This window comes from Trichechus manatus, unplaced genomic scaffold (assembly GCF_000243295.1).
Source record: "Trichechus manatus latirostris isolate Lorelei unplaced genomic scaffold, TriManLat1.0 scaffold00164, whole genome shotgun sequence".
NCBI classification, from domain to species: Eukaryota; Metazoa; Chordata; class Mammalia; order Sirenia; family Trichechidae; genus Trichechus; species Trichechus manatus.
Window position 1 is genome coordinate 4,968,035 of NW_004444100.1, and position 24,356 is coordinate 4,992,390.

Consider the following 24,356-nt stretch of genomic DNA (forward strand, 5'->3'; position numbering starts at 1 on the left):
ATCAACTCAACAGCAATGGGTTTGTTTTTTTTTTTTTGTTACCTCACACTAATGTTAACACATAGATATAAAAGGAAATTTAAGGAAATTATGACTTTTCTGTGAACACCTGACAGCTTTAACCAAGAATACTGGCTCTGCTTTGAACATTCTAACCACATGTTCCTACTTTTTCAACAGCCGTGAACAAAATAAATATTTGAACTACAATCTTCAATAAAGTCCCTCTATATTTGTTGTCTGTCTTAATCACCTGTTTTGCTTGTCTGCTTAGTGCTTTTAGCTCTTAGATGTTGCACCTGGAGATTCTTGCTTGCTTTATGATGCAGGTTTATACGCTCTTTAATTGAAAGCAAACCGCCTTAGATAACTCAGGGACAACAATGTTACAAGGTCCACTTTCCGTTAAAAGGCAAATAGAAATATTAGGCTATGTTCTCTAAAATGAACAAAAAAACATAAATATACACTGCAATCTGCCACTCCAATTCCTTTATCAGAGATAAAAAGCCTCTTTTGTTGTGTTTCCGCCCCCGCCCCCCGTCCCGGGATGGTGGAAGTGGTGGTGTGAGGAATCACAGTTCTCCATGACTAGGCTTTTCCCACCATATGACAGTACTCTGTCCAAAGTAAAATTTTAGTTAATCAGTACAATATTATATTCATGTTACGGTAATAACCGTATCAGCTTTAACCCAAAGTTTTGTTTAATATTTTAACTATTACCTGCTGAAAAGCACTTCATTAAAAACAAGTAAAACTGAATATGGAAAGATGTCAGGAGCATATAACTAGCTCTTAAGCAGTGTTTGCTATTTTTATGTGGAGGTTAGTTTGTAAATACAGAGGAAGAAAAGGTGACCTAAGAGGGAATCTTTAAGGCACGTAACTTTTATAAGACAGCTTCATGATTTTAAACAGCAATATGACAACTGATCAAAAAGGAAGCAGCTACCCAACATATGCTAGGGCCCCTACCTGTATGACCACAGGAGACATGTGAATGGTGACCCCTGGAATTGTTACGGTGTACAGCCTGCATGGCTGTACCCCTGGAGTTGTATGCACCACCTGAGTGAAACCCTGCATATACCAATGCCAAGTACTCTTGTAAAGATGTACAAGTTTGTCTACCATTTCATAGGCCTGCTCCTCTGCCTTCATTATCAGATTGCATGTCTTTAAGACCAGATTTGTGGCAGTATGTGTGTCATTGACAATTTTTTCTGCCAAGTGCAAACAGCCCAATATAGATTAAAGAAGAGAAAACAAAACAAAAAAAACAAACAAAAAAAAAGCAAGGTCTCCTTTATATTTGGTCATCTTGATACGTTCATACCACAGCATGTCACTAAGCAAACCATTCAAACTACAGTTGGAAGGCACCTTCTAAAGACTGTGGTTTTGAGAATAAGGAATTTAATGGTAATGTAAACCTAACTGTTCACTGTCCTCAAAACAGAATAAGACCTACCTTCTCAAGAATTAAAAAGTCACTGAATGGTCGGGGAGTATTTTGGAAAAGAATAGTGATAATGGTTGCACAAGAAGAAGAATATAATCATGCCACTGAACAACACATGCAAAAACTGAACTGGTAAATGTTTGGTTATGTATATTTTATCACAATTATAATAAAATTCACTGAAGTTTTCTTTATATGAAAGTAGGTTCAGTGTAAGCAAATACTGATATAGTTATGGTGACTAACCATACTTTCTATTTCAACCCTTTCCCACCAGTGTGAAAAGTGAATAAAGACAGCAACATTTAAAAAAAAAAAGTTAGCTTATAGTCAAAATATTTTGTATATAAACAATTTTAATACTACAAAGTAGTATTTCAATACAAAGCAGTTCAAATATTAACTGTTCTTTAAACTGTTAAACTTTATTATAAATTAAAATTTCTTTACAAAAAAATTGCACATAATATTTGACCACTCTTAGGTTCTGATGCACTGGCATTTGCAATAGTTTCTTTTATCTTCAAGTTAAACAGTCTCAGCAAGGAGTCCAGAACGTAGAAAGGGCAATAAACAACCCTGTTAGAGCAATTCAAGTGCAACTAGCAGACTTGTGGCCTTGGCAGTTACACTTTCCTTAAGATGGACTGCTTAAAAGTTTTAAATCCTGAAATAAAGAATCTCAAAAGATTTAAAAAGGAAGAATCAAAAGGGACTGCCTGGCTTTTTACTGTAAACACAGCCCTAGAAATTAAACCCCAAACAAGAATCTCTCAGGCATCAGAGAGTGTCAAGTGAATCAGGAATAGTACAACATAAAGGGCGAAAAGTATAAAATAAAAACGAAAACAAAATGAAAATAAATGTCAGTCACTTTGAGGAACTATACTTACGTACATGATGTTATGAGAATCTGGCTGGGCCCAGAAGCAGGCCAAACAGGAAGTTCATTTATCCAACTGAAGAAGGTTATGTTCATTGCTTCCGGTTTTGAGGATAGAATATTGTAGGGGACTTGATATGATCAATGTTTGTCTGCCTTACACAGACCTTAGCCAGGGATCAGCCTAATCTTGAAGGATCATTCAAATAACTTTGGCAATTATTATAAGGACTTAGAACTGACTGTACCCAGTGTTCAGTGATTCTTGCTTTCTGTTTTGTTACTGTTTAAATTTAAGAGCTCATTTAGGCTGACTCCAATCTCTTGGCACTTGGAAACTAGTTTTCTCAGGTTATCAGTTTTACCTCCTTCTGATGCTTCAAACAAGAGTTGCTGTAAAAGACAGGGAAGCATATAAGTAAGATTTAGCTAAAGTCTGAGCATTACCACATCAATGGATATGGCACATGCAGAAAATTTATAGGAAAACTTCAAGATGAAATAAAAGATAAAAAGCATTACATCTTTCCACAGTGATGCACAAAGAGGTAACTTCTGTAAGGCTCTCTGATATAAACGGTGGACCTATAAGATAGATATACACACAATTCTATCAGGAAACACAATGAAAAACACCTTCGTAATCCTAACTGTTTAGAGAACAGTATTTCACAATATAGTAACATTCAAGACAAAATGATTAAGTTGGGTTTTGGAGTTTCCAAATATTTAGAGTTCTCAGAATGATAACTTTTATGCTTTAATCCTTTTAAATTGAAAAGTCACAAAAGGGGCAGAATAGCTTAAAAATATGACCCATCTGATATTCAGTGATGGCTTACCTCTCTTTGTCCCTTTAGAACAATCTCAGCAGCAATGGCTCTAAGATAAAAAGGAATATAGAAAAAGGAAAAGAAAATTTATATATCTTTGAAAAAAATGAGATACCACCACTGGCAGAATACTGACTGTGGGAATCTGAGTACAAAACTTCCTGAAAGTAACAGGCTAAACTTCCAAGGAGGGTAACCTACAGTGAAAAGAAAAATTCAACAATTTTTATCAACTTTACAAGAATAAAAACAGACCAGTGATTTGAACATAGATAAATTTCATGAAAAAAACCACTCATAATTACTAGTGAAAAATACCTGCATTGTGGGGATAGCAACCAATGTCACCGAACAATTTGTGTATGAAGTGTTGAATGGGAAACTAATTTGCTGTGTAAACTTTCACCTAAGACATAATAAAATGTTAAAAAAAAAAACAAAAAACAAAAAACCTGGCACTAACACCTTCAAAAGAAAGAAGTAATCAGACTATGGTGGGGGTAACCCCACATTTCAAAAGAGATAGTCTTAAAACATATATAGCAGATATGTTTTGTTTGATAGCAGTAGTATTATCTAATTGTTCTCCTTCAAGGAAAATTAAAAGTCTATCATTTTTACTTTTAGAGGCAATTGTTACTGAGCACTCATTCACTCTTGGTATAAAACCTCAGCAAGTACCAAAACCAAATCTAACTTAGAGTAGAGATCTGCCCAAGGGGGAAGAAATTAGATGTCATTTCAGATTTACCTGTCTGGAGCAAATCTTATAAATAAAAGCAAAGCTATAAAAACATGTACATTATTGTTGCATTACATTTTCCAGGTGGCCAGGCATGTTGGGATATTATATGTAAACATCTTGGCTTGAAGTTTCAGAATCTGAACATTGCTCTCTTCCCATTCATGTTGAAGTAGCCTGTAAAGTACATTCAGGAAAATGAACAAAGCATTGCAAGTGTAGGGAATCCCAAACAGAATGTTTGTTGAGGTATAATTTTTGGACATTTAAATTCCATCAAGGCTATACAGCAAGCATTTGTAGAATGCCTCTTACAAAAATGATCTTGGGGACAAGAATATGTCAAACTGGCAGGAAGTCCAGTCATGACCTATGCTCATCTTCAGCAAACTAAAATATGGCCCATGTATTCCTAAAGGATACTATTCTCTCCAAACAACTCTCCCCTTATTTTCTAAAATGATGACTTGATATATTAATGCAATTTCCTAGTATTTTTCTTTATTAAACAAAGTACGCTTAATTTTGAATATTTCTTGAACTAAAACATTAAGTACAGTGATTAATCATTAAGTTCTCTATTCCAGTGGAAAAAAAGACAAGTATGACCACAAGGAAATAAGAAGAAAGTATCAAAATACAAACGTGGGGATTTATCAACAAAACCAACAATTAAACTACCTATATTCCAAAATATCCATAAAATAGAAGCCAGTCAAAATACTACATTTTCTGTATCACAAATTTTATCAAGGATGATGTTTTACAATGTAAATGTTTTTATTTATTAACTTCTGCAGATTAGTATGCTTACTCAGAATTTTTATTATAAAAACACTATGGCTATTTTTATCACAGCTTTAGGCCTCTGAATTTTTTCAATCTCATGGGATTTTCCCACATACGTTCTAAGTGGAATGTAAACATTTTAAAAGAAAAAGGACTATCTGATAAATAGTTTAGGCACCTTACAATTCATAAAACAAGCTTATATTCATAAGACACAATTGATGCAGTGGGAATGACTATAAAAGTGGAAGCCAAAGCATACGCAGTTGATAGCATAATATATTTCAGACTTTCAGGGTGCCTTTTTAAATTAAAAAGAACAATATTTGAGGGTCAAAATGCATTTATACTCTGCCACAGCAGAGAAAAAAACTCTCAGACCTCCTTGTAACTCATTGTATAAAATCCCTAGATCAATGTTTCTCAAATGTGGTTTGAGGGCTCAAACTCAGGAATCTGCATTTTTAATGAGCATCCCAGGAGATTCTGAAGTATGCTAATATTTGAGAACTACTGATCTTTGTGGTCAGCAGTTCGAATCCACCAGGCACTCCTTGGAAACCGTATGGGACATTCTACTCTGTCCTATAGGGTTGCTATGAATCAGAATCGACTCAATGGCAACGAGTTTGGTTTTTTCTGGTTTACTGATCTATGTAAAATAAGTCTGAGTAATGAGAATATATGTAGTTGGCTACTATCTCTGTAACACTTTAAAAACCTTTTAAGCAATATTCCCATTCCATGTAAAACACAGTTACTGCTTATAATACATGTGCTAAGGATAGCTGGTGTGTGCTCAGGGAACACAGGTAAACTTACTTGAATTATTTGCCCCCTATAACCTGCACAGTTTTATGAAGTGATCTGATTTTTATAGATTTTTGTAGCTTTTGTAGCTAAATATTATATAATAATGCTGAAAACAAAGTGTATATATCAGTGAGGAAACAGTGGAAAGAAAGACTGTTCTTACCAAGTTTTCAAGAATAATTTTATATAAAGAGCCTATACTACTGAACAGAAGACGAAAAGAATTTTATTTTTTCTTACCTCAGCGCAAGTCCAGAATTAGTTGGCATAATTGAGCAAAACCGTTCCAAGGTTTTTGAATGCTGGGTCTTTGGAACACAGCTCAAATAAAAGAAAATAACCTGTAAAGGTTGAGGGGGGAAAAAATGAATGCAACAAAAAATGTGAAACCCAATTACCTATGCGCTTCAATGAGAAAACCAAAATGGTCTTTAAGACATGAATGTATAAATTATAATAATGTACGATGCTGTGAGTTACAGTTCCTACCATTAATTATATTAGTGACTTTCCAGATATGAATTAGGAAATATGGTCTAGTGATGAGAGCCATGGACTGAGAAACACTGACAAGAAGCCAGGAGTCCGGGATTTCATTCCTGAGTCTACCTTTACTTGCTGTATAGCTGGGCAAGTTATAGGGCTAATAATACCTGCCACATCTTGCTCATGGAATGCCCGTGTGTAAATGACTTAATGTCCATAAAGTGGTTTGAGATCCTGGGATAAAGAATGGCATAGAAGTACAAAGCATAATAATTGGTTATGCCGATAAGCAACAAAACCACCCCACCAAAAAACCAAAACATATATATATATGTATACACACACACACACACACACACACACAAAAGAAGCTTTAGTCTATATTGCACTGAATGAATGGTTTAAGGAGGTCTCTGAAAATAAATTAAAAACAAACATCTTTGCTTCATTACCTATAAAATAACCTTATAAATATATCATCGGTCAGATTCTACTTTTGAAATTCTAAATGGCATTTGATTTTACCTTTTTATGCTCTGTGTAAACCCATATTTCCTTGGCAAAAATATTAACAAAAACATCCACTACACTATATAAGTCTATTCTTATTTATTTTTAAGTTACAACATTTTTCATTCAGTAAAACGTTTAACTACTCAAGCATACTCTTTCATCAAGTGGAAATATTCAAAAACATTGGCAATTACTCCAATATATACCATCATATATCTCTTAAAATGAATTCTAACTTCTTTCACTTCAGAGGACGAAGAATATTTTCTTAAATAAAACACAATCCTATGCATACTTCATCCTAATAGAGCCTTAAAGAACAAATGTTTGCCACAAATTACAGCTCTGTTCCTAGACTTTCAAGAGCTAAATAAGAAACATGGTCAAGAATAAAAAACGCTAGGAAAGTGGTTCTAGGATAAGCTCTCTTGATCTATAAAATAGGAGTTTTACTGTCATTTAAGGCCCTAGCTTTGTACAAACATCTAAAAAAATACATAAATGAAGTTTTAAGTTCTTACCCTATTATGAAATTCATAGTTGGACCAATAATCAGCACTGCTAAAAGGAATGGGATATCGGGCAGGGACTGTAATCAAACATCTATTCACTAAATCAGTAAAAATTTTGAATTCTTGGACTTTGTTTCTGGATCCAGCAGCTCTATTATTGGCAAAGGTAAGATAACTGCCAAAAGAAAAATATTGTGATAATTTAGAATAAGCAAGCCAGTATCTCTCACCAAGAGAGTTGATCACCCCCTTTTTCCACTATATCCCCTTTTTTCAAAATCCCATTCTTATTAGGAAGAACTAAACTTACTCCATCCAAATCTTCTGTACTATATCAGATCTCATGGCCACCCCTAATGCTGCCTCATAAGCCTCCCCTGTCTCTTTAATACTTGATTGAAGAGGATGACAAAGGCTGTTTAAAAAATGAAGGAAAATGTTAGCCGTCAACAGTTCAATTCTATTAGGTAAAGGAATCACGAAGTGTATTTTAAACATTATAGATATTAGCGCAATTAAATCTTCCCTTTTATCTTTCTTCAATATGTACTAAACTTGAACATCCTTTCGATTTTGCTTCACAGACTTTAACATGATGTTAACTTGAACACAGTGTAAATCAGTAATAAAAAATGTAAGCCGAGTATGCAACATCTTTCCACAGAAGATAATGTCTCACCAGTAAATCAGCCACAAGTAAGGGATTTGGTGGTTAAACATTTCATCATTAAAATTCTCTTTACATAAATGGGCTGGAATGTCAAGTGGTCCTGGGATATTTAAGAGATACCTGAAAAAAAAGCAAATATTGTTTGAAATTATGCCTATGCACACGTGGATTAATAATGGTTAAAAAAAAGAATCTCAGTTCCAATTCAAATTTCCTTGAAATATTTTAAAAAGTAATGAAACTTTATGTTCATCTGTATACCATACTTCTACGGTCACATCTCTAGGATCATATATTTACTCAGAATTCTATTATTTTATACCTACATGACTCCTTTCCTAAAATGAATTTTTTATCATATCCCCCAAATTAAATAAACCTCCATAATCATCTAATTAAACCTAATTAAAATCGAAAACAATATATGAGAATACCAAAGTATCTAAAACCTTCCCATATATCTGTACTTTCCTATAAAATAAAGATTTACAAAACCTGTTATCTGGAAACAATCTCATATGCATACATGCATACATACATACATACCACTACAGGTTTAATTTTAGACATGATATCAGAATGTATCCTATGGCATATTTGTCCATAAGCACTTGTTAAATAAAGGCTATAAGAAGTCAATCAATAAAGATATCTATTTGACTTTGACTAATTCAGTTTCCCCCCAATGTATTTGAATCTGTATGTGAGTGTGTGTGTAATACTTACCAACATCTTGAGGAACGATGTTTTTAAAGGAAAGACATTGATCTCTAAAATGACAATCTAGTATAACTGCTTACCTTGGATTTAAAAATGATTTCAAGAGAATAAGTTTTAATGGATTAGAGAGGCTGTATGGAGGAAAAACACAAGAAAGGGAAGAAGATGGGACATCTAGAAGTCAGATGGTAATCCTGACTTTGCTGTAACTAGCTATATAACCATGAGTTAATTACTTAACTTCTAAGGATTTTAGTTTCCTCAACTGAAAACTGAGGTGGCTCAGAAGAGATGACTTCTAATCTATGTAAAATTCTATAATCCCTAGGCTAACTTCAGTAAAGTGAATGAAATCACCAAGGAAACTTTTCTGGTTACTCATTTAATTTCCAATTGATTTGAAACATATGAAAATTATCTAATCTAGCTCTTTCTGTTTGTTGTCTTTATATTAAACATCACATAGAAAAGGAGCCGACTGAATTCAACTTTAGGTAAATGTCACAGTTGTAAGTATACTTGCTGTATAATTTCTATTCATGAAACAAAAAAATAATAATTTGAATCTATTAAGAACACTCTGGTTTCCCCTATTAATAAACTTCAGCTAAATTTATAAATTTAAAAAATTTTATCAATATACAGTAAGTATGACAATGCCAAAAATTATCTCACTTATTGCCTTTCTCCTAACATTTGACTCAAAAAAGACTTCCTAAATTAACAGATATTCACACTCTTTGTGTAAACAAGATCTTCAGCACTGTCCAAATAAAATAAGCACAGGGTACTTTTTCTCCTAACTCTTAGTGAATTATGACTATTCTCACAAAAGAATTTAATAAGGCAGGATGATTTAGTGAACAATGAACAGATTAACTAGAGGCAGCCCATTTTCAAATTTTTATTGACACTGTTTATTCTGCGTAATTAACCTGGCATCAAGAAGATCTCTGATTAGTTATCAAGGCAGAAACTGGCAACATCTTCTTTTAAACTAAACTAATTACCTCCATGCCCAAGGGAAGACCAGAACCAACAAGTATGTAATGAGTTTGGTTCAGCCTTAGATTGGTCCTTCCGCCTGAGTTTGAGAAGTAAAGCAATAAAATTTAAGCAAGGGAGGTGAGCATGAGGAAGCTGAACAATCTCTAAATCCTCATAGGATAGTTAAATTCTTTATTGGCATTTAAAATTATTATTTTCTAATTAATCTTGAGATATTAATCTAGATGAATGAAGCAGGAAAGGTACTAAAATTATTATGTCAATAAACTGGCTACCATAAGAGGACAGATGAAAAGATTCACGTCTGGGAAGGAATAGTGACCCCAAACTTTTTTGCTAAATCTCAAAACCGTCATGTTCAGAGAAAATTTTGGAGTGGGTAGACCACTGACTTAACAGAAAGTGGGTTAATCTAAAAAATCTGTTTTTCTATAACATTGCTAATACGGGGTGGGGGAGGGGATCTTAGGAAAATATTTTGCCAGCAACAAATCTGCAAACAGTAAACCAAGATTTTATCTTGGTTTATGATCAGTATTTTACGCAAGAAATTTTTTTAGGAGATACTCAGCTTAGGTCTTCCTTCTCTCAGTTCTTCCTAACATAAAATAAGAGTATGTCATGAGAAAACATTTTCCTTTTGATGCTGTTTTACTTCAGGTCACCAAACTCTGCCTATTTTTATAAATGAAGTTTTACTGGGAACACAGCCACACCTATTCATTTACATACTGACTGTAACTGCTTTCTCTCTACAACAGCATAGTTGGGTACTAGTGACAAGCACCACATAGCCTGCAAGATTAAAACATTTACTATCTCACCCTTAAGAAAAATAGTTTGCTAGCCCCTGCAGAGAGATAAGGAGAAAGGGAAGAGAATTTTAAAGCTCTATGCCCCCCAATCACGCTTCACAATCTGCTGTGGCCTCTTACTGGAACAAGAACTCTCACCAAAGCAAATGAAGGCAGTAAATACAGAGTTCTACATAAGCTACCGAGAAACTGATAGTTGAGAAAAAATTCTTCAAACTTCTCACTCAACAACATTTCAGAGGCTAGAGCCGTTCCCTTTAGAATGAAAAAAGGAAAAAAGCATCCTATTTACATTCACTTTAGATCACCAAAGAAGTAAATCATTTTTTTAAAAATCACTGAGATCATCTTACAATAATTAGTTGATACAGTACTAAGTGCTGGAATCAACAACATTAACAATAAAGTAAAAGGAAAATGAGTTATCACATTGTTAGTATAACCCTTCTTATACGTATAGTGTCTTTAATCCTAAGAATGCAAAGCATCTTACATTTTGCCTTCATTTCTTTAAATTCTATTGCCCTCATAATGGTTGTGTAAAGGAGTGTTTCAAGTATAAAATCAGTCTAAAATGAATCAATCCACAAAATAATTGTAATCTTTCCAATGAACTATATTATTCTCCATCCTCTACAAATTAAGAGTTCTACCAACTTACCGAAACAGATCCAAGTTACTATAGTTCTCAAACTCAGGTTTAAAGAAGGATGCAATAAATTTCCGTAAAAATGGAAGAAGATTATCGCCTCGATTCTGTTTATAAAAAGGGAGGGGGGATATACATCAGGCTTACAATGTTTAATTAAAATACTTCAAGGAAGGAAAAGCCCCCCAAAATTACTGATTAGATTAAGTCTTCTTGGAGGGTAGGGTGGAAGAGTTTGGGACACATTCAGTTAACTTTCATATCCTACATCACTAGGTTAAGTTTGATTAACCACTGAATAGTTTAACAATACCACCACAGGCTCAATTTCATCCAACAATTATATCTATTAAGCTTCTATTACATGTTTTGCACTGTGGTAGGTGTAGGCGCTCAAAATATGAGTAAGGCACAGTCCCTGCCTTCAAGGAGTTCTTAGTCTAGCATATAAAGCAGCTACAAACAAAATTGCAGAGTAACATAATAAGCGCAATGGTAGAACTATGCACAAGGTATTGTGGCAGAGACAGAAGGAATACCTAATACATTATACAAAGGGTAAAAGTATCAGGAAGAGTTTCCAGAAGAGGCTGATGTCTGAAATGTCTTCAAGGATGAATAAGAAAATATAAAACATAATAACATCATATTTAAGAATTATGAGTCATTTTTTACCTGCAAGATGAACAATTTGCACATATGATAAAAAACTTCTGCATTCTGAGGATTTTTTTCAAATGCAGTAAGCCACACTGCCCTGGCTTTGTCCTGCTGATTTGTTTGCAAGTATAAAGCAACAAGGGTTTCCAACAACTGACAGTTCACGGGACAAGATTCCAATAAACATTTACAAAGTTTTATTGCATCTTCATACCTTAACAAGAAAAAGAAAATGTCTCATCACATAAAACGATCAGTTTTAAATACAGGGTTAATTGCTGGTCATTTAAGTTTTACCTCTCTAGAAGCTGGTGCAGAGCAATCATGTTTGTATAAAGTGGAAGACAGACCTCTGTTCTTTCCTCAACAGTAAGGCTCTCATCTGTACAAGCTTTCACCCCATCTATCCAAAAACATTACAACAACATGAATCAAACATAACATGAATACTTTACTGTGTTATTTAATTCTAAGAGAACAGTGGGAAAAAATGGGCAATTCCTTTGCTTGACCATCACCTTACTCATCTTTACTGAACTCCCAAAATACCTCCATTATACCCAAAGGAAGAAATCTCTGGGTGGCACAATCAATTAAGCACTCAACTACTAGCTGAAAGTTTGCCAGTTTGAACCTACCCAGAGGAACCTGGAAGAAAGTCCTGGTGATCTGCTTCCTAAGGGTCACAGCCTTTAAAACTCTATGGAGCAGTTCTACTCTCCACATAGGGTCACCACGAGTTGGAATCAACTTGATGGCAACTGTTTGAACCCAAAGGAGGTATTACAGGTATCTCCAATCCTAAAATTAAATCACTTACCCTCACTTTCCTAGTAAGAATAAAATCATCCAATACGAGCTCTTGCATCTAACAATGTTTTCACTTAAACAAATGTCTCTGCATTTATCCTAAATTCCTTAAAGTGCATCTCAAAAAATTAAAAGAATGAATATAATCAATCCTCATTATTTGCAGGTACCATACTTGTGACAAGCGTGTTCCCAGATATGGTCAAACAACGCAAATCTCTGCCTTCTTGTTTCAGCTCCTATGTTTGTGTTTTATGCTGGTGATTTTGCTGTTTAAAGTGGTCCCCAAGTGTAGTGGCGAAGGGCTGTCTAGTGTTCCTAAGTGCAAGAATGCTGTAATGTGCTTTACAGAAAAAATACATGTGTTAGGTAAACTTCATTCAGGCATGAGATACAGTGCTATTGGTCGTTGAGTTCAATGTTTATGAAACAACTACATTAAATAATGTCTTTAAACAGAAACACACCTAAAATGAAGTTATGTACTGATCCGTCAACAAAAAGGTTGTGATCAGAGGCTAGCAGGAACATAACCCTGTATTTTTCCTAGGAACAATGGTTCAGTATTCGCTAATTCAGTACTCCTGGTGACTTTACATAACATAACTACCTGGTGGTGAAGTGGTTAAGAGCTCACGATGCTAACCAAAAGGTCGGCAGTCCAAATCCACCATTTGCTCCTCAGAAGCACTATGGGACAGTTCTAACCTGTCTCACAGGGTTGCTATGAGTCAGAACCGACTTGACGGCACACACTACCACCACCACCACCACAAATAAGAAGGAATCGACTGTATCTTTTCATCTTTCCTTGACACTTTCAAATGAGACCTTGCTCTCCTGCTTTATAACCATTTAAATATCTCCCCTTAAAATAGATCCTTTACGTCCTCCTTCAAAACACCTTTTTCTCCTTGTAAAGAGTCATTTACTTGATCTGCTGCTTTTTGTGGAACAGTACACTGTTTCATTTTGCATGACTATCATCATTTCTTCCTTGCCCAACTGAAGAATAACTTTCCAGACTTGTGGAGTCTGTTTAAGTGAATGTCATCATTCTGAAACTGCACTCTTGGAGTTCACTAAGGATTTATATCTAAACAAACCAAAAAGTCTATCTTTATCCTCATTTTATTTAGTTAGTATTTGACAATGTCCTTCCTAGAATTTGACAATGTTCCTCCTTCCCCCTTTTTTAAATTTCTTCTTGCCTCTGCTTCTAAGAGATTGTTTATATTTCCTCTTCTTATCATTCACTGATTCTTTTCTCCCTTTTGCCCCTTATTGCTAATCTCTTAAAACTTCATTTCTTAAGAGAAAATATTATCTCATGGCTTCAACTACTGAATAATTTACTGTGAGAGCACATTAAAAACTGTAAAGCACTTTGTAACACAACAACTTCTATGTTAAATAACTCTCAAATTCATTCCTCTATCCTTAATCTTCCACTTAAGGTCCACTTTCTTGCTTCCTCCTGCCAACATGCATTTCCACTTGGATGACCAATTACCATTCAAAAATACTAGTCCTACTATGAAAATCAAAAGAAGCATGGTGGTGCAATGCTTAAGCACTTGGTTACTAACCAAGAGGTCGGTGCTTTGAACCCACCAGCCGCTCCTCAGACGAAAAGACCTGGCAATCTGCTCCTATAAAGATTTCAGCCTAGGAAACCCTATGGGGCAGTTCTACGTTTGTCCTGTAGGGTCACTCTGAATCAGAATAGACTCAATGGCACACAACAACTACGAAAACCAGTCTCCTTCCCAACTTGCCAGTTTTCTATTAATGACACTTTTTCCCAGACTCAAAACTCTGAAATCGTCTTTGACTATTCCTTCTCCTCTTCCCTGACATTTAATCTGTCTTCACACCTCTATGTGAAAACTTCAGATGTCTCTAACAAATACTCTCCTTCCCCAGATTAATTTCCTTGTGTTTCAGTTATGGCCATTAGCTCCTGGTTGGTTTTCCTACCTCTAGTATCGTTTCTCTTCAGCACATTCTTTCTTTCCTGAAGAACTACTGCCATCAAGTCTACCATACTTCCAAAGTTCTTGAAAATCTAGTATCATTCCACTTACCAAGCTTAATTCCTACAATTCTCCAGCACAGAATTTTCACTTTGATAAGGACTCCCCCTTTTCCCAATCCCTTTTTAAACCCATCCCACAAATTCCTATCTACTTGTTGCTTTTTGTTTACTTAGCTCCGCTAACAGCAATGCCTTTCTTTTCCTTCCTTTACAGTTTATTCAACAAGCATTTACTAAGCACTTAGTATGTACGTTGTCAGACATCATGATAGACCCTTGAGAAAAACAGAGATAAAGAAGACAAGGGTTCCCATGCCATTTGAGGAGGCTCACTATGCCATAAAGGAGCCCTGATGGCACAATGGTTAAGCAAGTTACTGCTAACCAAAAGGTCGGTGGTTCAAACTCACTAGCCATTCCTCAGGAGAAAAGATCTGGTGATCTGCTCCTCTAAAGATTTCAGCCTAGGAAACCCTACGGGGCAGTTCTACTCTGTCCTATAGGGTCACTATGAGTTGGAATCGACTCTACGGCACACAACAACAACAGCCATGTTATATCACAGCCATGCTTCAAAGTCCAGTTCTAATTCTCAATTGTTCTGTGAAGACTTCCTTGATAATGTCAATCTACAACAATCTCTTCCCTTTGAGTTTATGGCCTATATAATATAATTCTATAAATCACAGATCCTTCTCTCACTTACAGCATATAATTTAGACTACTAATACACAATTATATGGCCTTGCATATTTAATAATTATGTTAAATGTATAGATTTTATCTTCTTACTAGGCTATATAACTCTTTAAATTACACAATGCACTACAGTGCCTCGTTTTCAGTCAATGCCCATCTTAGATAATTCAATCCTTAATCTTTTAAGCATCTACATAACAAATTATGAAACTACAAACTGTAATATATAGATAGAAATTTATTCCACTTAATTATGAAGAGTATAATAATGGGTAAGTTGATGTTCTAAATAATTTATAATCATTTATACATACCTTCAAAAACTGCTAACAACATGTCAGGATTAGTCTTTACATCTTGAACTGCATGCCACGGCATTACAAATGGTTCTGTGTTAACAATTCTTGAAGGATTGGCATTAGATGGATCATACAATTTTGGAGGAAGAATGTTGAATTCGATAAGATGTATGTAGGCTAGCCATGCCAAACATCGATCACTTGTTTTAAGGTATTCAGCTACTATTCTATCATTAGCAGATTTCAAAGCATTCTAGGTAAAATGAAAAAATAATCTGAAAGTGTTTTTAAAAATATGGACTCCTATTCAAAATAAGATTCAACTATAAAGGCAAGGAAGAATAAAAGTGTTATATTTCTTTGGAGTGGTTCTTAAATACTAGTTGGTAGCCTTTTTTTTTTAAGTGAAAAAACAATTTTTTACTATACTGAAGTTTTGTAACATAATTAATGAAAAAAGATTAATTTATTTGTACATTTTAAGTAACCCAATACTCCAAATCTAATGAGATAAGACAGAACAGTAAAAAAACAAACAAACAAAATACATACAGAAGATTTTTACTATGTACTGATGTTTTTCCTGATGGTTTGGATCTTGAAGTTCATGTAGTGAGTATGTGACAAACATTATTTTCATTTAAGCCTCATAAAGACTCTAAAAATATCATCTTCACTAAGCAGATGAAGAAAGTCACGAACTTGCCCAGCAACACAGCTTACTAGTAAGTGGCAAGGTAAGGATTCAAATCCACAGCCTGTGTCCTTACCATTAAATAGTTCTACCTATGATTTAAAATTCTTCACAAGATGCACATAAATGATATAATAAATGTTTACCTGTAAAATTGCAAGTGCATTTTGGCATCTTCCAGTAAATATGTTCAGCTGAACTCTGAACAAAAGAGCCTCTAAGAGCTGAAAGGACAGAGTATCTGATGTTTCCTGTTTGGTTGCTCCCATCAGAAACTCCATCATCCTCTCACATACGTAATCCTTTTCTTCAAAAGTGCTTTCTAGATGCAGAAACTGTCCAAAGAGGTTTCATAGCATTAGTCCTGCTTTATAAGAATAAATCATAAAACTACAGATTTTTCACATTTCCTTAAGAAACTGTCTCGTATTTAATTTTCAATTTCTACAAAAAGGATAATTGAAAAAAAAGATATGATCCCATCTTCTAGCACCACCATCTAGATTTCTCCCTCTAACACGTGTTGGAGAGTAGAATCCGATGAAAACTAAAAAATACAAGTGTACCTGTATCTTCTCTCCCTGAATAAATATGTAAGTGGCAGCAAGACCACAATGGATCACCGAAAGTCCGTCTTTACCATTACATACAATTTGCACTGCTTAGGTGTGTGACTTGACTGTATAACAAGTATGAGAATAGCATTTATATTAGAAAGTATGGTAAAATAGATAATTAAAAAAGGATTAATCAAGAAATTGAGTTCCCTTAAAGACCTAATAATTTTAAGGAGAAACAGATCTTCTGAATATCCATGCCCTATAAAATCTCATTGCCATCAACAGCATTAACTTTAGTAAACAGACCTGCTGTACACAAGGCTCCAGGCTAAAAAACAAACATTGTTCACTGTCCAAATCTAATCAGTACTGAGTTCAGAGAAGGAGAGAGTGGCAAGTTCATTCATTTATCCAAATCTATTTAGTTCTGAGTTTCAGTTAGCAAGTAAATGATAAAGCTGATAGCAGTAGATTTCTCTAAAAATTTATCTGAATCTAATGGTTTCTGTGTTCAGGTAGTAAAGATTCAGATATTAATGAATACTTGTTTTATAGGTGAATCAATTATAATTTTAAGTCTCAGTAGGAAACATTTCGTTCTCTTGGAGAAAGAGGAAAAACTTATCTTCTCACCAAATCTTTGTATCTTAGCAAAGTTTGGTGTTAGTATGAGTTACAGATTAGGATCCTTTCCATAAGCAGTGAGGACAGACAATAAAAAGGCCAGAATATTTCCTGGCATTCATAAAAATTTTACCCAAGCATAAGAAATCTAGAAAAATATTTTTTTAGGTGCTTTGCCCTAACCCTAGTGGTATAGTGGTTAAGAGCTACAGCTGCTAACCAAAAGGTCAGCAGTTTGAATCCACCAGGCCATCCTGGGAAACCCTATGGGGCAGTTTTACTCTGTCCTATAGGGTTGCTATGAGTCAGAATTGACTTGACAGCAATGGTTTTGGTTGCAAAAAAATACACTTAATTTTGCCCAGACTAAAACTGCTTTAGGTAGGTGCAAAATGTTTAATAATTTTCTATTTTTTCTTTACCAACAAAGTTAACAAAAAAAAAGCCTCTTTATGAAATATTTTTTTCTTGCTTAATTAAATTAAACCTGACACAGAAAAAGTGGCTTTAAGGTTACTGGAAATTGAAAGTAGGAGATAGGTCGGTAGGTAGCCAGAGATAAAAGAGACGATCTATGAAGCTACATTTCTATATTTAAGATGACCCAAAGAATTATGAACACACACACACAGAACTATATTATCTTTTCTACTCACAGTCCAAAAACTTCGATAATCGGGAGCATATTCAACAGCTGTTTCACACATTTCTTGGACTTCCTCCTTGGTTCCTCTTTTTGAGAACAATCTGAGGTAATGGCACCAAATTTCTGGATTGTCTTTGTTGTTTTCCAATGCTCGGGCCAGAACATTTAAAGCAGAATCCAAGGATTCTGAACATAGCCTACATGTTTAAAGAAAAGGCAGGAACATTTTTTTACAAATACTTTTAAATAGGGTTAATATACTGAGTCAATTTTATTTACTTCATTTCCATTAGAGTTTCTCAAGAAGCTAGGATCTCCTATGACAAAGGGTAACAAATTAGAATTTTTAATTGTATCTGTCCAAAAAAGGTCCCGATTTCCCATAGACCCAACAATTTTTTTTAAGTGAATGTTCAGTGACCATTTACCTCAGATAAAAACACAGTGCTATAAAACACACTAGATTATCAACTTCAAATATGCTTTATGTCCATATTCAGCAATACTTTTTATGATTTACTCTGGTCCTGGAAAAGTTAAACAACTCTTTCTCAAGGCCAGCTACTGCCAGCACAAAATTTCAAAAGCTTTCAATATAATAGTTCTTTTCAAGTCAGGACTTGCTATCTCTTGGAGAAGATAATTCTCTCTCATGATCCTATTCATAAAATAAGGTACAGTTCTTTTGGCCTTCACTCAGTAAATGAGTCAGAAAAGAAAACACTGTAACTTATCCCATTAACATGGAAATGACATACATGGAAAATTAAATAAGCACTATATTCAGGCATGTGTGATATATTGCAATCCGCAGTGCTGCCTTATTAAATAAGCTTTTATACTAAATTTTAAGATAGTCAGATGTAACAGAGTAGCCTGTAAAAAAACAAACCACTTAATAATGATAACGTTAAAATTATGATAATAAAATGATTATTCCTGGCTTATCTCTACTATCAAAAAGTAGGATCACTGACTTAAAAGTTAGAAATTACGACTGTATAACAGGAGCTATAGGCTGTGAAATAAATTAGTATTTACCTAATTTGAATACATACACTATAACACACAAAAAAATCAATTCACTAGAATTTCAAGGTACTTACACAAGCTTTACATTTCCAATTGAAAATTAACATGAAATTTAACCTGTTCTGCTGTTATTTTATCATAATTATATAAAAAGACTATAACTACTTGACTTAAAAAAAAAGTAATTCTTACATCATCCAGAGTTTACTGTTTTAACTACCTCTACTTTGAAATAAAGCCTACTGGAGTTAATAACTTTAGTATATTACTCATACACTGCACCACACACACAACTCAAGATCTAATCTTAAAAGTTTTTCTAACAGCTTTTAACCCTGTCAAAAAAAAAACAAAAAACAAAGCCTCCTTTGTTACTAGGAAGGAAACCTGACTACCATAGGTGAAATAAACCTCAAACATAAAAACATAACCGTGCAACAGTTCACACAAAGATTAGAAGCTGACCTACCCCTCATTTTGATTCAAGTACTTGTACGCAAGCTTGAGCCAAAGTTGTACATGAGAAGGATTTTCAAGCACACTTGCTTCTAAATTAGCAATGTCATCAGTCTCATTTGTAAAGTATCTGACATCATCTGGAGTGACAACTGTATCCAAAGCTGGAACATTTATTCGGCTCTCTGGCTGGAAGGCTATAAGGTAAAATATCATTGGCATCACACTTTCTCTAATCCACAGACCCAGGAAATAATAAATAGCCTCATCTTTAAAATGACCTCAAAACCTAAAGGTTCTGTTAATGTGTAATATAGCTCATAACTTTAAGCAGCCATGTAATTTATTGTCCAAACCAAAATAGTCTGAGAGTAAAAAGGGTGCTATTAAAAATTACACCAGGGCAACAGTTTTAAACTAGGGCTCTCCTGGGCAACCAGGAAGTATGTCTCTACTTTAAGGGTAACTAACAAAATCTGATAATCCACATTCATTATACTGTCAGAGCAAGTTACAATTTTTAAAGACTCAAGTTTTACTGATTTATTCACTAAATTTAAACTAGAAAAAAAGCATTACATTACTGTAAACAAGCACAAGAGAGTATTCATCTCTTGGGTACCTGCTAATCCACAAATAGTAAATAATTAAATTATGTAAACTTGAGATCAGAATGTAAGATGTGCTCGACAATAAAGTATTCATACATATGTTACCTTGTCATTCATTTATTCATTCATTCATTCTGTGATCCTACTACATGCCAGGAAACACAGACTCATTAATGAAATAGAACACCTGCCTTCAAGAAACACATAGGCCAGGCAGTGGTTCTCAAATGCAAGCAGCACTGCTTCCCTCTCCCCGCGCAGGAATGTCTGACAAAACTTGGGGCAATCACATTTACTAAGGAGTGGGTCTTGCATTTACTGGGCAGGGGCCATGTATATAAAACACCCTGCAATGGGGCAGTACTACACAATGAAGAGTACATTGCCTAAAATGCCAATGGCACCAATATGAAAACTAGGCTAGAAAATATACCAAAAGATTAGCAAAGTGTTAGACAAAGATGAACTCCACAATTTAAAAATTCTGCATCCTTGGCATCTGGAGTCTTAAAAGCTTGGAAGCAGCCATCTAAGATGCATCAATTGGTCCCAACCCACCCGGAATAAAGAATGAAGAACACCAAAGACACAAGGAAAGTAGTAGCCCAAGAGACAGAAAGGGCCGCATAAACCAGAGACTTCATCAGCCTGAGACCAGAAGAACTAGATGGTGTGTGGCTACCACCAATGACCGCCCTGACAGGGAACACACCAGAGAGTCCCGGATAGGGCAGGAGAAAGGTGGGGTGCAGAACTCAAATTCTAATAATAAGACCAGACTTAATGGTCTGAGACTGGAGGCACCCTGGAGAGCATGGCCCCTGGATTCTCTATCAGCCCAGAACTAAAACAATTTCCAAGGCCAATTCTTCAGACAGAGATTGGACTCGACTGTGGGACATAAAATGATACTCGTGAGGAGTGTGCCTCTTAGTCAAGTAGATACAAGAGACTAAGCGGGCAGCTTCTGTCCAGAAGTGAGACAGGAAGGCAGAGAGGGTTAGGAGCTAGCTGAATGGACATGGGGAATCAGGGATGGAAAGGAAGAGTGTGCTGTCACAGTATGGGGAGAGCAATTAGTCACATAACAATGTATGTATAAATTTTTGTATGTGAAAAAATTAAATAAAATTCTGCATCTTAAATTACAAAACTCCTTACCGTACTTAATTGGTCCAGTAGACTGTTCCTCATCACTACTGAAGTTATTCTCTGAAATAGGCTTTCTCCAAAACTTTGGCTTCCACTTTCTTTTATCTTTGTAGGTTGTATGTGGAGGTGCTAAAGTAAACAAAATTAAGTCAGTTGATAAAAGTGGCATTTGACAGTTTTGAAGGCTACCAAACACTACTTAAAAACAGCTACAATTACTCTGTTAGAAGTAATATAGGTTATATTGAGAATTTAGTGCCAAAAAGTTGGCTGTCATAAAGAAACTAGAAGTTTCTTTTTAGAGACATAGATACATATATACTTACTATGACCTTTACTTTCATTGACATTGCTAACAAGAAGGACAGCCATCTGGTCCATTGACATTCGATCTTTGTTTACTCCAAAAAGTTTCTCAACGTATTTTTCTGAAATAGGAGCAATACCATCTTTATAAAGAGTATAAAAGACATAGATTATAGAGACTAGGCTAATTAAAGAGTATGAAGTGAAGAATAGTTTAAGAATTAAAGAAAAGTATATGATATTAGTCACAAACACTCATGGCCTTCTAGAGGGCAAGGACTACCCTACCTTAACTACTATCAGAAATTCTACCACATTATGTACCCAATTTGAGCCGACGAAAAGCATCTTCTGAAATAAACTCAACAAGTTATAGTCCCAAATTAGGAATGAGTAAGTAAATTCAGTGATTTCACATTCAATCATTCTGGGGTGTGCTAACACTAAATTTAGTAAATGCCAATTCCCATACTTCCAAAGATTTGTAGTTTAAGGTTTAGTATTTGGTAGCAAATACTATGCTTTCAAGGGTGTTAAAATCATCAGTAAAATTTCTACAGAAATAAGTGAATATTTTCTTCTAAATAAACTGAACTATCTAAATGAGCTCTGTCCAAAGAAGTTTCTACAAAGATGGAAACATCTTGTATCTGTGCTGTCCTATTGGTAAGCACTAGCCACACGTGGCTACTCAGCACTTGAAATATGGCTAGCGTGACTGAGGAAGTAAACTTTAAATTTTATTTAATTTCGATTAAAATAGCACCATACGGCTAGTGGTTACTGCACTGAACAGAACTGCTCTAGATAAAGTGCTGTGGGTGAATGTGTGGGATTATTATGGGTATTTAAAGATACACAAAACTGAATATAAAATTCTTAAATTGCCTAAATTCAAATTTTCATATGGGAAAGAATAAGAGGTATTTAAAAACCTGCTGCAGCAGCAATTTCTTCATCAGTGCTTGATTCTGAACAACCAATCAAAGACAAATTATATGACAGAACGTCCTGGAATAGCTGCTTTCGGCTAAGCGTATAGTCTTTTGTATGCTGCCTAAAATAAAATAACAACGCAGAAAAGATAATCATTTACATGTCAAAGGTAACCAATCAAGACTGCCTTTTAAATTATAAAATGTTCACAAAAACTACTCACCACTGACAATCATCATCATTACATGTTCCTGTTAAATCAAAGCGACAGAAACACTGATCTGGTTCAATCATATTACTGTACGATACTGAGCTCAGGGGAAGTTTTTCCTTGGTTCGGTAATAAGGACTAAATCTACAGAAAACAGACATGGACAGGCACATTACATTCCATAAACACACCTCAGAAAACTAAGAACATTTTAATTATTCATTCTCAGTTAAAATTTCTACACTTAATACCAAAAGTAACTCTAGAAAACTGCCAGAATACCAAATGGAAGGGATTAAAAAAAAAAAACCAAACCTGTTGCCATCAAGTCAGTTCCGACTCAGAGTGACCCTACGGGACAGAGAAGAATTGTCCCACAGGGTTTCCAAGGAGCACTTGGCGAATTTGAACTGCTGACCTTTTGGTTAGCAGCCGAACTCTTAACCACTACGCCACTAGGGTTTCCAATGGTAGGGACAAGATACTTAAATCTCAGCTCACAAAACATTTGAAACAGAAAGCAAACAAACAATAAAAAACTCTGTATTTCAAAAGTAGTGTTTTTCTACCACATAACAAAATACTACATAATTATTGTACACATTACCAAGAATTACATACAATGTTGTCATGTGGTGGAAAAACACTACTTTTTAAAACACAGAGTGGCTTTTTCTTTTTCTTTTTTAATTCTTGTACACCTTACCCCACCACTCATCTGTCAGCTTGACAAACTGTGGTGGCTTATGCGTTGCTGTGATGCTGGAAGCTATGCCACCAGTATTTCAAATATTAGCAGGATCACAAATGGTGGACAGGGTTCAGTGGGGCTTCCAGACTAAGACAAACTAGGAAGAAGGACCCGGGAATCTACTTCTAAAACAACTGGCCAGTGAAAACCTTATGAATAGCAGTGGAACACTGCCTGATACAGTGCTGGAAGATGAGCCCCCTCAGGTTGGAAGTCACTCTCAAAACACAAATGGGGAAGAACTGCCTTCTGAAAGTAGTGTCAACCTTAATGACGTGGATGGAGTAAAGCTTTCAGGACCTTCATTTGCTGATGTGGCACAACTCAAAATGAGAAGAAATAGCTGCAAACATCCATTAATAATCAGAATGTGGAATGTACGAAGCACGAATCTAGGAAAATTGGAAGCTGCCAAAAACGAAATGGAAGGCTTGAAGAGAGATGACCCAGGCATTAGTGGGCTGAAATGGACTGGTATTGGCCACTTTGAATCGATCGGACAATCATATGGTCGATTATGCTGGGAATGACAAATGGAAGAGGAATAGCCGTCACATTCATTGCCAAAAAGAACATTTCAAGATCTATCCTGAAGTACAACACTGTGGGTGATAGGATAATATCCATACGCCTATAAGGAAGACCAATTAATAGTACCATTCTTCAAATTTACGTGCCAACCACTAATGCCAAAGATGAAGAAACTGAAGATTTTTACCAACTTCTACAGTCTGAAATGGATCAAATACGAAATAAAGATGCATTGGTAATTACTGGTGATTGGAATGTAAAAGCTGGAAACAAAGAAGAAGGATAAGTAGTTGGAAAATATGGCCTTGGTGATAGAAATGACACCGGAGATCACATGATAGAATTCTGGAAGACCAGCCATCTATTTATGGGAATATCTTTTTTTCAACAACATAAATGCCAATTTGCAAGATGGAATACATAGGAATCAAACTGACTACAT

General features: G+C 35.1%; 1 protein-coding gene across 7 annotated transcripts in view; it reads right to left on the reverse strand.

The window, feature by feature from the left end:
- The window catches only part of ZFC3H1 (zinc finger C3H1-type containing), a 64,992-nt gene continuing 40,636 nt past the window's right edge, over nucleotides 1-24,356 (reverse strand). For all 7 annotated transcript variants that reach the window (XM_023740833.1, XM_004386450.3, XM_023740832.1 and 4 more), the window contains 19 exons: nucleotides 22,645-22,776; nucleotides 22,421-22,542; nucleotides 21,506-21,607; nucleotides 21,189-21,308; nucleotides 19,430-19,613; nucleotides 17,939-18,125; nucleotides 16,245-16,433; nucleotides 15,420-15,657; nucleotides 11,856-11,961; nucleotides 11,574-11,772; nucleotides 10,911-11,005; nucleotides 7,716-7,826; nucleotides 7,347-7,451; nucleotides 7,046-7,211; nucleotides 5,766-5,866; nucleotides 3,999-4,100; nucleotides 3,191-3,230; nucleotides 2,871-2,933; nucleotides 1-2,741 (listed from right to left, as the gene is read on the reverse strand). In XM_023740833.1, coding sequence (XP_023596601.1) covers nucleotides 2,604-2,741; nucleotides 2,871-2,933; nucleotides 3,191-3,230; nucleotides 3,999-4,100; nucleotides 5,766-5,866; nucleotides 7,046-7,211; nucleotides 7,347-7,451; nucleotides 7,716-7,826; nucleotides 10,911-11,005; nucleotides 11,574-11,772; nucleotides 11,856-11,961; nucleotides 15,420-15,657; nucleotides 16,245-16,433; nucleotides 17,939-18,125; nucleotides 19,430-19,613; nucleotides 21,189-21,308; nucleotides 21,506-21,607; nucleotides 22,421-22,542; nucleotides 22,645-22,776 — 2,500 coding nt within the window. In that variant the 3' untranslated portion in view covers nucleotides 1-2,603. The remainder of the gene's footprint in view (nucleotides 2,742-2,870; nucleotides 2,934-3,190; nucleotides 3,231-3,998; nucleotides 4,101-5,765; nucleotides 5,867-7,045; nucleotides 7,212-7,346; nucleotides 7,452-7,715; nucleotides 7,827-10,910; nucleotides 11,006-11,573; nucleotides 11,773-11,855; nucleotides 11,962-15,419; nucleotides 15,658-16,244; nucleotides 16,434-17,938; nucleotides 18,126-19,429; nucleotides 19,614-21,188; nucleotides 21,309-21,505; nucleotides 21,608-22,420; nucleotides 22,543-22,644; nucleotides 22,777-24,356) is intronic.